Here is a 14,502-nt window from a genome sequence, read left to right on the forward strand (position 1 = left end):
GCTGGATCAGGCGCTCAGCTCATGCAGGAGGGCTGCTTCTTTTGGGAAACCAGCGTCACCTCCCACCACCCAAGAGATGTTCCCCTGATTGTCCCCTGGCTCCTCATGGCATCAGGTAGGTGTGACTGAATGGTCCAGCAAGGTTGGCCACCTCACACCCTCGGGAACCATTTAATCCTCAGCAGCACAGAGGCTTACAATTACAGAAATGCACGTTTGTGCGCTGCTCCCTGAACTTGCTGCACTTCATCTACTCTCCCGGGCTTTAAGCTCTAAGCAGGCAGAGTTCATGCAGGTGGAGTTGTCCTACATAGCCCATGGTTTGGAAGGATAAACATGAGTCCCCCCTAGTCTGCCTGTTTCTTCTGCTCATTTCTCCCCTGCCACAACTGGCCAATTTACCTTTGCTGTTCATCCAGCCCAGTATTTACAGCATCTGGAAGGCTCAAAAATTGATTGAGGGGGAAAAAGAGAAAAGCTACGCTACACTCGAAAGCCTGATTATGCAAAGCCTTACGCAAACAACGCTGCCGCCGCCTTGGAGAACAGGCCTGGAGGAGGGGACAGAGAAAGCTTCACAGTGTGACTTAGCCCATACTTCGTTGTGAATACATTGTGCGGTTAAAACCAGGCTTTAACAATCATCGCCTATTTTATGTGAAGAAAGAGGAATTACAAAAAAGTACTGAAGGTCATTCATTTTCTGAGTTGCAAGCTCTTTATTTGCTTAAGTGGTCTGAGTCAACAAAGTCATGCTCTCCTCTATTTCCGAGAGTTTCTTCAGCATCTGGCTCACCTTGGCCTCGTCAAACTCCAGACAGAGAAACTCCGATTCCTACAAAACAAAATTGCAAGAACAATAGTTGAGAAAGATAATGGTTTTTCAGGCATACAATGGAGGCAGGATAGCGAGTTCTGGTTTCCTGACGATTTGTGTCTCCTTTTTTCCTGGTACCACTTAAATAACCTCAGCAGACCCAGAGGTTGGCTACACACCTACTGAGTGAGAGCAGCACATGCCGGCAGGCCAGACAGCGGCTGCCAAAGAGGATACAGGAAGGCTGAGTTCTGTCTGCCCCTCCTTTCAATGTAGGCATCAGTTTGGGTCTCTCCTTAGCTGCAGACTTTCACAAAACTTGTAGAAATTTAATTATAGCTGAGACTTCCCATTTTCTTTCCAGCCTGGTGACCCCCAAAGCTGTCACCGCAGACGCTCCAACCAAAGCAGCTGGAGCCACCGCACAAAGCTCGTCACATATGAAAAACGGATTTTATACAGGGGAAAACAAGAATCTGAAACAGTCTTGTACAGGACATTCCAGTCTGAAAATTCTGGATAGTTTTATATTCTTTTACATATGGGTTCTAGTGTCAATATAAACTTAGAAGCAAGTTAAGAAGCAGCACTGATTTGCTCTGAAAAGTCCTGTCACATCTTAAAAAGTAGTTATTCTCTGACAAGATGGATATTGGGATATAGTAAAAGGATCTTGTCAACGGCCCAGAAAATAAAGAATATATATAAAAAAATAAAGACTATATATATGTGTGTATATATATATATATATAAAGTTCAAATGATACGGAACTCATTAATAAACTGAATGTGAAAAGGCCTCCTGAGATCTCCAGTCCATTAGCCTTACCTACTGGTATGTCTATAGTTACAAAGTATTTCCTATAGTGAATCTGGCAGATGAAACAGATGGCCGGGAGTGTGACTGCGTACTACAGGTCATTCCAGGTGAAGCACCATCAGTGATAGAGAAATAAATTGAAAAGTTTTGAAGACGCAAGTGCAGCCAGTATGGAGGGAGGTTTCCTTAGGAGACATTGGAATAGTTTTAGCAATCAATCAGAAACACTGTACAGCCACTGAATTTCTATATGTAACACAGACCCTGTGGTGCTTATAAAAGCAGAAGGGCATCTCCAGGTCTCATCTGTTTTCTACCAGGCTAAAGTTTCTATCATTATTTCAAAATATGTTTTTTCCATACAATTAGCATCTACCCAAACCACCGCAACTTCATCCTTTACATTTATGGAATTAATATTTAATACACAAGGATAAAATCATCGGACAAATTAAACCCATCCATTTTTACTAAGTACATTTTAGAACCGCTACGAGCATTTCCCCCCAGGCATCAGGATTAGTTTTACCTTTTACCCTCTCTCGCTCTCCCAACGATTCCTGGGTTGTTTCATTTTTCATAAGAACCAAACCAGCAAGTGAGATACAAACCAAAATGCTGAGAGTCAGCAAGGGGATCATTTTGTGTGCAATTACCACAAAAGGCACTGCCAGAAGAACACTAACGGGAAAGAAACGACGCACCAGAAGTCAATGATCAGGAAGCCAAGCGTGTGAAATGCATGGAAAGGTTGTGCTGGACATCAGTCACATGGGGAACTACCACAGTTCAAGGCAGAAATCAAAACGGTGATTTAAACCTTAAAACTTGAAACTTTCTAAGAAAGAAGACCTCATAAATTGAGAGCAGCGTGCACTTTAAACTTTTGTCTTCAAATGTCTCTGTCTCTCCCCTAATGCTGGCACCTAGGTCCTGTGAAGTCACTTACAGTAGTCACACTGGATGAGTCAGTGTTCGTGAAATGGTTATTATCTTATCTGCTAATGACCAAATCAGCCAACAGGCCAAAGTGCAGAGATCAAGTTACATATTTAGTATGCGGGTGCTTCTGATTAGAAAAGGTTTTGTAGAATTAAGGAGAACTTTGACTGAATGAAGTATCAGTAAAGTTCAGTAATAGTCATGTAACTAAATACATACCATGTAGAATATACAGATGACAATTAGGAAAGGCCTTTGCCTGAGCAAGCAATTATGCTCATAAACAGCACCCTATTGGAAACTATTACTGTAGGCTGTGGGGTTTTTTTTAAATTAATCATTCATCTCTATAATATGACTTAGTACATTCCAAAACATCACAAAAGTAGTATTAAACATTTGGGATCAATAACAACACAGGTAAGAAATCTAGGACTTGGAAGCAAGGGTGCTCTCGCACTGTTTTTCTTGTCCTTGACAATGGTTAATGACACGTCTTATGGAAAATACATACCTTCTACAAAATACCTCTGCAAGCATAATTACAGCAGAGCATAATTACAGCTGGTCACCGTGCAGAAATAAAATGGTTGGTGAGGAATTTGAAAGCCTAATTCCATTTGGCAGTGGGCTTTCTTGTGTTTTCCTGTCTGATTAGGAGTGCACTGAAAAAAAATCTAGGTCGGATCTGCCTGAAGAAGATGTGGTTGCAGGAGATTGCATAAGAAAGCCTGAACCAAACCCTGAAATATCTCTCTACACATTCCTTGATTAGGAAGCACTGGAAAAGTCAAATCTCAAGCAATCTGTTTGTTAACCCCTGAGGCTTTGTGAAGCATTGTGCTGAAACCAGATCACAGACCCTTGCTGGAGTAAACCATTCTCCACTGAAATGAGCAGAAATGGGTAGCTCAGCCCAGCTGGTGCAACTGCTGCAAATCAGGACTGCAAAGCCAACGCCTCTTCACCTCCCCCTGCTAAATTCCCCTGTTTTAGCATCCTTGTTTTCCCAGATACAACCAGAAAAAAGTTTTGAGCTCACTTTCACAGAAGAGCTACCGCAGAAGTTTTCTCACCAACCTAAAATCATCCCAATATCTGTAACATGTTACAAGTCTTGTTTCACAGACAACAACTGAAAACAGCTCTTCTCTCTGTAACCTGACCTTTCCTCAACACGTGTGCCACAGCCACCAGCTAATTTCTACCTTGACCTTTTAGGGAACGAGAGGCAGCATCATGCTGCGCAGCCCTGGGTCATAGTCCTCAACACGACTAACTCCAAGGCCAAACTCCTGTTGACATCTCAGGCTTTCCAGCCACAACTGCGCATCTCAAGTCACATGAGCCCATCAACAGACTTCCCCAGGCCAGGGTGTGCCCATGCAGCCTTTAAGCTCTGCATAAACCGATTTTATGGCTTAATCACACGGTGAGTGTGAGCGGACAGGAAAAGACTGAAGCTCCCAGCTCTGATGGAAATGTTTTTGCACCAGCCTAAGGCATAAGGAGGCTTTTTTTTTTCCCCTCTTAAGGTTTTGTCAGTTAAAAGGAATGTAAATTGAGCAAAAGGACACTCTTGGATTACACTAAGTCTCTTCATGCCATTTTATAGAAGTGTAAGTGTACTCATAAAGCATACTTCTATCTGTAAAGCAGCTAAAACTTCCCTATGTGGATTGGATGGTATCTAAATAGTTATCACACTCTCACGTGGACCAACCTAAAACGTGACCGAGAGGGCTGTAAATCAGGCTGCTCCGAATTGGGCTTTAGTTTTATTTAATGCTTCACTAGCTTATATCCTCCACAAAGTTCCAAAGAAGGAGGAAAAAAGGAACAAAAGAGAAGATGGAGCTGTGAAATTAAAACTTCCCATCGCTTCTCTAAGGTATCTTCCAGGAGCAGGACAAATTTGGTGTCTCTGCTCCTTCTCAGCAAGAAACAAGGCATCCCTTTTGATAGCTCCTATTGTTAAAAAAGTTTTCAGCCCACTTGGATCCCTTGTAGTTAAGCAAAACCAAAATGGAACGAGTCATTTGTTGCCTCGAAGTCCTGAAGCATGGCACACTTGCCAACCAGAACGAAATCTGGACTTCAGCTGAGCCCTTCATGGAGATGGACGCCATCTTTGGAAAAAAGCAGGTGTCTGTGCGCAAGCGGGGTTGTTAGAGCATGTCCGTGTGCGACGGAAATGGCACATGCATCCTCACCTTCAGGTTGGAAAGCCAAGCTTGATGCTCTCAGAAAGGTGTGGGAATGGACGTCCATTTCCTGCAACCATCTTGGTTTTCTCCCCACGTGCTTTCCTACCCCTTCTCCCGTTTCCCTCCTGAGCCTGGGCTATAAAAAGGAGCTGCAAAACAAACATCCAAGAAACACAAACTCCCCCCCAGCCTTGAATCAGGTTTTCTATTTTTTTTTTCTTTTTTAGTAACAACAGAGCACTGCAAAAATATTTATATGAGACACTAAGAGAAGCACAACTTTCACTGTCTCGGTAACTACACTACTTATTTTTAGAAAACCAATCCTCACACATTGAAAACTTTAAAAAAATAAAATTGTTCTCTATTGCATCAGTTTGACCAGCTATCTGAAATGTTTCCCAGCAACTTTGATACATCCAGTATTTTTAAGTTCTAACCACTGTACTGGAAAAACAAAAATAAACCTCTGAATTCACGTATCATTTTATTCATATTCATGTCCACTTGATTCGGAGACCTCCTACAACACTCAGCATTCAGGGAACTTGGTCCCTGCTAGGACTGCAATGTAAGTTGGTGGTAAATTTGCTTTGGATCCTGAAGTGTCTTGACTAAGGCTTGTTCCATGGGCTGGGGTAGAGGCTTGGGGCATCTCCCGATGCAGAAGTTAGCAAGTCAGCTTTGTTAGCAAACGGTGGTCGCGAGGGAGATGCTGGTAGGGGTGCAGTCAGTGGGGTGCCATGTCTCATGCTCGCTGGCCCAAGGACAGTGAAGGTTCCTATGTGCAAATATTTGCCTACCCAGGTGGAAACACCTCAGACAAAGCTTTGAGAGAGGTGAGGAGAATCCCCTGCCAAGGGGAAGGAAAGAAAAATCACTCAGCAAAGACAGCAAGGTGTTGATGACAGCCTTAACAACCCACAACCCACGTGGGTTCCAAGGGACTGGGGGCTTTCTTCCATTAAATCAGAGAAGTGCTGCCAAGCAGAGTCCTGGCTGGCTACCAGGAGAGCAGGTCTCCATGGTTCAGCGGTGGTGTCATGTGCAAGGAGAGAGGGAGCCAACTCCACTTTCACACAGAGAGTGCTCTGTGGAGTTCAAGGAACTGAGACAGAGAGAAATGCAGCATTTGTCTGGTTAGATACTATTTCATATTAAAAGCAGTTGCATTTTGAAACCCTATGCAAAGAGAATACAGGCGATGCTGCATGCCCATCCTCACCTCCAAGGATTTCAGATGTGCACAGAGCAAGCGCAGGGTCCACATCCCATGGGAACAAGCCTACTCACACCTGCTTGATTTGGGGTCCCAGAGGCCACCAGGCTATGGGTGCCACTACTGAAAAGGGCCCTCAGGAGAACTGCTTCAGATCACGTGGAAGCAGAAGGGCAGAGATGCCGCAAACTGGGACCCATGGCGCTTGTGCTGAGTGACCAGGGGTGAAGAAGAAACCTCAACGACACCCCATGACGGGCAACCACTTGCCAACACGCCAGACCCATGCATAACAGCCTTCTCAACTTGACAGAGTGCTCCTAAGATCATTAATGGCTCTTTGCAAAGGCATTATCCAGTCTTCCCTCTTGCCTCTCACCAGGGACATACCCTGGGATGAACTACAAGGAAAGCAAGCTCTTTTAGATCGTGAAAAAGCACCAGCTTCTGATGCCTGCATGCAAACACAGACAGACAGACAGGTACAGATATGGACTTCTGTACTCACAGAATCACAGAATCAATCAGGTTGGAAGAGACCTCTGGGATCATCGAGTCCAACCATTGCCCTGACACCACCCTGTCAACTAGACCATGGCACTAAGTGCCATGTCCAGTCTTTTCTTAAACACATCCAGAGATGGTGACTCCACCACCTCCCTGGGCAGCTCCTTCCAATGTCTAATGACCCTTGCTGAGAAGAAATGCTTCCTAATGTCTAACCTGAACCTCCCCATAGGTCTTTGAGCACTCTCATTTTCTGTATATGAGTGTATGCATGCATACAATTTATTGTGTGCACACACATAGGGCTTGCTATATCCATGCAGCTCCTTGAATATACACAGGCAACCATCACTTTACATCCTTCTGTTTCAGACCCCGTAGTGGTTTGTTTATCCCCAAAGCTTATTTTGCTTTACTTTTTATCTGCAATATATTTTAAATATAGATATTATTACTTAGGCAGCTGTTTCCCATAACAATGGGAGTATCGTGGTTTCTTGGGCTTTAGGTACAGGCAATGCAGTCATTTGCGCTGCAGAGGCTGAGATTCAATGTAATTTCATTGCTCTGGAAGATATTTTATTCTCCTGGCTTAGGTTCTGCCTTAGATTAGGATGTTTCAAAGATTTAGCTGCCCCTTGCATAAGTAAAAACCAAACATGTAATGTCACCAGAAACCCAACTTGCCTTCAAACATCCTGGTACCTTTCATTGTGATTAAGAATCCACATTAATTTTCAGCCTTCCCATTTTTTTTGGTAAAAAAAGACATTAAGTGGTTTTGGAAAGGACTTAGCTGATAAAACAGTTTTACATCCGCAGTTATACATTTGCTTGCTAGCAAGGAAACCTTGTTATCGTTATTAACAGTTTTTGACACTGTGGTAAGCAAAGTGCTTTAATTATGGAGGGGTTTGTTCTTAATTAAAAGGATTGCCGAAGGCAGAATTTCAATGAAAGTTATTAACAAAAGTAGTTGAGTTCAGAAGCGTTGTCTTTTTTGGGGGGTTGAAGCCCAACCATTCAGTGATACGTGATTAAAATAAAAAGGAATTTATGTCTTCACTGCTTAGTTGGATGTGTGAACAGGTGAATCAAAGAAATTTTTGGCATAACATTTCCTATAGAACTGAATTTTGCTGCTTTTTAACAACTTCTGAGTTCCTGATGGCTAAGCAATAAATAACAATTTTTTGACTACTTCATGTCACTTTTCCTTCCAGATCACTGAATATTCTGCAGCCAAGCCAATCTCCTGCCTCCTCTGTTAACTAGGAAAAACAGCATGTATATATTACATGAGTAATTAAGTGCATCACTTGTAAATAGAGACTCCAGAGTCAGGACTGTCAAACCTCTCAGGATTTTATGTTAGCTTGGATAGTAAAAACAGCAGGGAATACCTCCAAAATGATGTAATATTCTGCCGTAACATGCCAAGAGACAACCACGTATAGTTTTCCACCTGAAGAGCTGCCCCGGTCTCCTCTGCAGAAGAGGTGGTGGGCTAGGAGTCATCTGCAGGTTGCATCTGGCTCCCGTGTCGCAAATCAAATAAATAAAGCCACATACATTACAAGCTAACTAATAATTTTCTTTCAAGCAGAATTATCTCTGTAAACACGTATCTAAAACCCACCTTTGACTTTTATTCTAAACACACTAAAGAAATTGTGGGCTTGCTTACATCAAAGCAGTAGGGTTAAGGTTAAATCAGTGATGTGTTAACACCAGAGGAATATCTTACAATTCACAATACAAGCAAATTAGGTTGCAAACAGAAAAGCCAGTGGGGGGTAAATAAAACAATCCCAGAGAAAGCTGCTCCCTTGGAGCTGGTCACTAAGACATTACACGAGCCTGAACTTGCGGTCAGCTTGCATCACACAGGAGCGAGCACGATAGCAAACATGCCTGGGAATTCAATGCACACTCATCTTCTCCAGCAACACCCACAAGCAGAAACAAACGCCACTTTGTTTCAAGGTATTAATTAAACAGAAAAGGCAAAATTACTGAGTAAATCTATAACCTACCAATTTTACTTTTTTTTTTTTTTTTAATTTTTGCAAACAAGTATTAAGACACTGCTTATCTGGAGTAAAAGGAAAGCTATGCATGGGCTTAGATATAACCCACTTCAGCAGCATGAGTTCAGATACCATTAAAACTTTTGGTTTATCTGAAAATGTCAACTCTCCCACTTCTTCCAAATTTGCTAATTACACTTAAATGCTATTTTAGTAAAACACCTGTAGGGACTACCCTGTAAGTAATATCCTAAGTCACAAGCGTAATAGTATTTCAATAGGAAAATCAGTAATAGCCAACTACCTTATCAGCTCTCATTTTATACCTTACTACCCTTACAGAGAGGTACTGATGCTCCCTCTGGGTCCGCTTTCCTCCTCGCCAGCTCAGCATCAGAGCGGGTTTTGCCTGTACCAGCACCATACAGCTTCCCATTCCCACAACCAAGAATTGCGCATTCTCAGTTACCTCTTTTTTTTATTTCTTAATCACTAAAAGATTATAATTGTAGTTGAAAATAAAGCGTCTGGAAACTGCCAGTGAAGAAACCTAGAGAACTCGCAGAGGGGTAGCACGGACCTGACAGTAATAACTGCACCTTAACTTTGCAAGTTAAAACACATACAAACCAGTCAAAGTCCTTTAGACCCTTTTTACGCAGTGCTCCATCGGGGTCACTTGGCTAGTTTTTAAGTCAATAGATTTAAAGTACAATGCAGCTGCGGTCATTCCTTGACACATCAGCGCTGCTGGGAGCTGGGGGAGCGGAGGTGGCTCTAAAGCAGCGACAGCGAGCTGCCTGCAGAGCCCATGGCACCCACTCACTGCAGTGTTAAAAGGAAGCTGGCAAATAGCCCCAGTCATGCCAGCGACCCAGCCACTGCCAGAAGGTATTAATAGCATGCTACGTGTTAAGAGTTATTTCTCTAACATGGACAGAAACAATAAGATACTACCTTCAAGGTTTACTGGACCTGTTTAGAGGCTTGCATGGTAAAGAAAGAAATGCAAATCTTAATTAAAAAAAAAAAAAAGAAAAAAAAAGAAAATCAAACCAATTAAAAAAAAAAACCCATCCCAAAAAAGACAAGAGAAAAGAAATAAAAAAAAAATCCCAACCCAACCCAAAATTCGAACTGGAAATTAGACACTTTTTAGTACAGTGCAAGGACACATTTTCCTTGGAAAAGGTACATCTTAAAGTCATTTTTGCAATGATGCCACCTAGCTTGATTGCAGAAGCCTCCTTTCATCGTAGGCTACTCTTACTCATTAGTGTGAGAATTTGCTATTGTACTGTCTGATGGCGGAAAATAAATGAACCCTGATAAATAAATCATTATTATTACTATTACTTGCTTCCAAACCTTTCTTTGGAGGACCTCTCCTTGACACCTGGTGCACACAATTCCAATGGGACCCACTCTGGTATTGCTGAAAGGGCTGCCTGGTTAAGAGGTATTGGGTTTTGTTCCGCTACACGTCAAAATACAAAGCAAGCTACACTTGCTCTTCTTGCAGATCATCAGAGTGGAAGATCCTCCCAGCACAGAGAGCTTCCTTAGTGCTCCAGGTTTGCTTCTCCAAGGAATAGTTGCTCATGCCATTTCTAGCAGGACTGGGGAGAGAAGGAGACAGAAATGACCTGCATAATTCAGGCTAAAAAAAATAATAAAAGATAATGCGTAAGTTACCATGGCAATGTTCTCGAAAAGACTCAAAAAGAAGAAAAATATTGGATTTGATCTTATTTTTACTTCTTCAAGAATCAGGGCAATATCACATTGAACTGGGTAATTCATGCTAAGTGGAAATAGTTTGTGTCAGATGTTTATGAGAGCGATTTATTTTTGCTACTTAGACTCTGAAATCAGGAACACCTGATAAGTGGTAAAAAGAAAAAAAAAACCTGGGCTGTCACAAACCGATGTCGGGTGATAAAAGTATGAGATGCTGCATCAAATCTCCTATCACGTTGCGTCAATTGTGATCCCACTGCAAACTTCAGAAGTTATTTTTAGATTCATTAATATTCTGCAAGATACACTGGGGTATAAGATAATGACAGCAAAGTCTAAAGAATTCCAGAAAAACTGGAATGGATGGCAATCCATTGATTTCATATGACTACATTTCTGACAATACTAAATTCATTATTTTTAATTCAATTCAGAGCTATTTTTGCAACAAACCTATAATCATGGCCTTCAAAAACTCTAAGGTAAAGTGCAATTCATTTCCACAACATTGTATAAAATAAAGCACAAATATTCGTAACTGAAAGTGCCTTCTAATTCTTCTACATTATTTTGGTATTACATGAACAAAGAATTGTTTAAGCGAATGATTATTACATCCAAGTAGGAAAAAAAAAAGTTAACCCGCTTGCAGATTTTTTAATACTTTTAATGTAACATCAAGCCTGTAATATTACTGATTAAATAGATAAAGGATTGTAGAAATTGGAATAGTTCCAGAAGCGTATGACTAAGTCTCTGATACTGCATGGCAAATGTCATTGCTTTTACGACATGAACCTACTGCAAATAGTCCGTCTAGTATTTTATACCTTACGTGAAAGAGGAGTATTTATGGCTGCAGAGATGCACATGCTTTAACCTGCTGGCCTTTGTGTCTTTTGGAAGCACAGGTTTCTTTTCAGAAAGTCTTACAGGGAAAAAAATACCCGAACCATATTTTAATTGGTGTAACTAATTAGAAGAAAGCATACACTGAAGTTCATATACATTTCCATCATAAAGAATTAATAAGAAAAAAAGACAATTTAATACTTCTACTCAAGCTTTATATACTTTCTATATGGCTATGCTGGTTTCAAACTGGTGATATTAACCTGTACTGGTGTCTGTAAGCCTTCCAACTTTCTCTTTGATTTTTCAAAACAATCACTTTGATTTGTACACATTTCCTTTTTTGAGCTCTTTTAACCTTATGAATTCCCCACATCCCACACAGAGAACAGCATCCTGTCCTGTGTGCTCCTGCTACACAAAATCTGTATTACAGGGGTTACTTATCCATGCTTCCACTTAAAAATATTATTATACCACAATGCGTAAATGCAGAGGTTGCCAATGAACAAACGGTGGATGTCTAACACGGGTAATTACCCTGCGTTTGTGATTAGTGATCTCCTATTTCATTATTGAAAGAGTGCTCAGTCATAACTGCTGTGTTCCAGATGCTGCCAGGACACTGCTCATTCATTATTGATGGCGATTAGCCCAAACCCTCAGTTGTTTTGGAGTAAACACCTCAAATGTCTTTCCTACAAGGGCAAAACACATTCAAATACCCCAAATGCTGAGCCACATCATGCGGCAACTTGCTGTGGCCAGAAAGGAAAGGTTATAAAAGCCACAGTTCTGCTTGTACCAACACCAGTCAGATAAAAAGACCTGGTTATGTTGACAAAATGCAAATTTCATTCTCATTTACCGATTACTCTTTGCAAGATTATACCCATAACTTTTTATGTGGGCTTATCTGATTGATTGCCACTTGCTAAGCTTGCTTACCTGGTTCCTCCAACACCCTTTTACAATGTCTTCGAGCAGTTGAGACTCAAGTTACCCTATAAAATGCCTTTCCAAATCTGCTGCAGTCATCAGCCATCACGAGAGGTTAACAGAGTGGAAAACCCTTTATGCCTCTCCCTCGCTAAAGAGCAACTTATGTTTAAATGCGTATAACGTACATAGTATTTTGGCCTCCCTTCTGTTCACAATTCAAATTACTAATTAGAAAACTGTGAATTTGATAGGGAATTCCTAGTGATTTCTCCAACCCTGTAGTCAACTAGCTTAATAAATGTGGAGTGATTGAAATGTGTTAATAATAATTGTTTAAAAATAACCTGGTTTGTCCTCCCGAATCCCACATGCCAACACTGAGCACCAATGCTAAGGTCACAAAGTCAATCATCCCCATGAAGCTGCGTCGGCTTCATTTCAGCACTTGGTGAACAGGCAAAGAGATGCAGAACCCAAAATCCCTCCAGTGTAGCCACAGTTTGAGATATCTACCCCATTTTTCAGAAATATGCAGTGTTTTTTTAATAGTGCTCCACACCTTTTCAACACAGCTCTGACCACCTCTGGTTGTCAACGTACGGCTCTTTGCAGATTTACTCGCATCTGCCTCAGGCACCCAGAAAATGAGGAACATCTCGCTGGGAAATGACTTGGAAACACTCAGCTGTGGCCGCTTCACCAAGCCTCATGCCAGGGCTCTGTGGACTGAAATAAGCTGGGAGGTCGCTTTTCACTGTCTTACGCATGACGTTATCTCTTATCTTGTGGCAATGCCCTGTGTCCTACCCTTGGGTAGCCTGTTCATCAGCCTGAACCCAGAGCCGAGTACCTACAGCAGCACCCAGAGCATCCGGAGGCTGAATTTCCGCTCTGGAACGTGCTTGTTTCAGGCAAAATCCTCTAGGAATTGAGCTGCTGGACAAGATCTCTATCAAGGATGCACAAATAAGGTTTTCAGAGGCTCCTAACTTCTTTAAGGCAATTTTTTTTTTCATAAGAGCACCAAGATCCACGTCCCTGATCTTGCTGTAAGCCTTGAGCTTACTATTTCCATGCTTTTTTTCCCCCCCCAAAATTACAGCATTTCCTATATGAAGAGATATTTAAGGAGAAGCCCCCCAGAACATTAATGGTTGGACTCAATGATCTTAAAGGTCCTTTCCAACCAAAAGGATTCTATGATTTTTCCCTCTTAGTCTTGATCTTGGAGATGGACAAACCAGTTCGGGGAAGGATTGAGCCTGCAAAGGGAAATACTGACCATGTAAGTCGGTCAAAGCTGAAGGCCACCAAATATAGGGCTGGGTAATCCTAACTAAAGGCACTGCTGTCGCTGTTGCTTTCTTTAGATGGAAATGGAGTTGTGGCAAGAGAACAAAAAGTGTTACGCTCTAATTCCTGGTGCGGAAATTAAAAGTGAGACATCTCTGTATCTAAACTGATTTTAAAAAATTAATGCAAAAAGAACCTCCCCCAACTCCTCTCTGCCCCTATGGACATTATTTTGACACAGAAAGCACATCAAGACTGTTTTCAGTTGAACCCCAGCATCTTTGAAAGCACAGCTGAGCTCAAGAGCTCCTTCAAACCCTAAAACAACATGCATGGGATGTTTAAATCTTTAACAGGGGCATTTTTCAAGCAGGTCAAGCAGCAGGAGAAGTAAATAAGTGTAACAGCATGCAAAATAAATCACTTCACCTGCTTAGTCTGCTGACACTTTCTTGGTGATGCTGGTATGCAACTTTGGTTGGGTCTCAAGCCCAGGTGTTATGTAGAAGAAGGTCTAAACAAGCATAAAGTTAAAATCAGCAACTAAGAAATGCATTTGCTTTCTAACTGTTCTTTACACAAACTTTGTCTCCATTAGGCAAGCCTAAAAGACCTCCGTGCAGATGGGTTGCAGGGATTTATATCACTTTGTGTGCATACTAGGGAGAAAGCCCTGCTCTTCCTCTGTCCTACAGGCACAGCCGTTTCTGTTTCACAACAAGAAGAAAGAGGCAATGCAAGTCTAGAGAGCCAGGACTCTTCAAGGTCGAGACTTACTAAGGGAGAATTTAGGGAGAATTTATTTAGGTGCTTGTGGTCAATTTTTGGAAATCATAGAATCACAGAATGGTTTGGGTTGGAAGGGACCTTTAGAGGTCATCTAGTTCCAACTCCCCTGCAATGAACAGGGACATCTTCAACTAGGTCAGGTTGCTCAGAGCCCTGTCCAGACTGACCTTGAATGTTTCCAGGGATGAGGCATCTACCACCTCTCTGCACAACCTCTTCTAGTGTTTCACCACCCTCATCGAAAAAAAATGGCTTTCTTCTCTCTAGTCTGAATCCACCCTCATAGACCGGTCATCCCTGGTCTAACCCCAGTTTGGGAGATGGTACATAAAAGCTTCACATGG

General features: G+C 41.8%; 1 protein-coding gene across 2 annotated transcripts in view; it reads right to left on the reverse strand.

The window, feature by feature from the left end:
* Positions 1–699: 699 nt before the first annotated feature.
* Positions 700–14,502, reverse strand: part of COMMD1 (copper metabolism domain containing 1) — an 85,746-nt gene continuing 71,943 nt past the window's right edge. Inside the window, exon 3 of one of the 2 annotated variants that reach the window (XM_068402668.1) lies at positions 700–835. In XM_068402668.1, the coding sequence (XP_068258769.1) occupies positions 728–835 (108 nt within the window). In that variant the 3' untranslated portion in view covers positions 700–727. Of the gene's footprint in view, positions 836–9,877; positions 10,162–14,502 lie in introns of those variants that run through there. The other variant, XM_068402678.1, reaches the window with a different exon arrangement.

The sequence above is a fragment of the Nyctibius grandis genome, chromosome 1 (genome assembly GCF_013368605.1).
Source record: "Nyctibius grandis isolate bNycGra1 chromosome 1, bNycGra1.pri, whole genome shotgun sequence".
Taxonomy (NCBI): domain Eukaryota; kingdom Metazoa; phylum Chordata; class Aves; order Nyctibiiformes; family Nyctibiidae; genus Nyctibius; species Nyctibius grandis.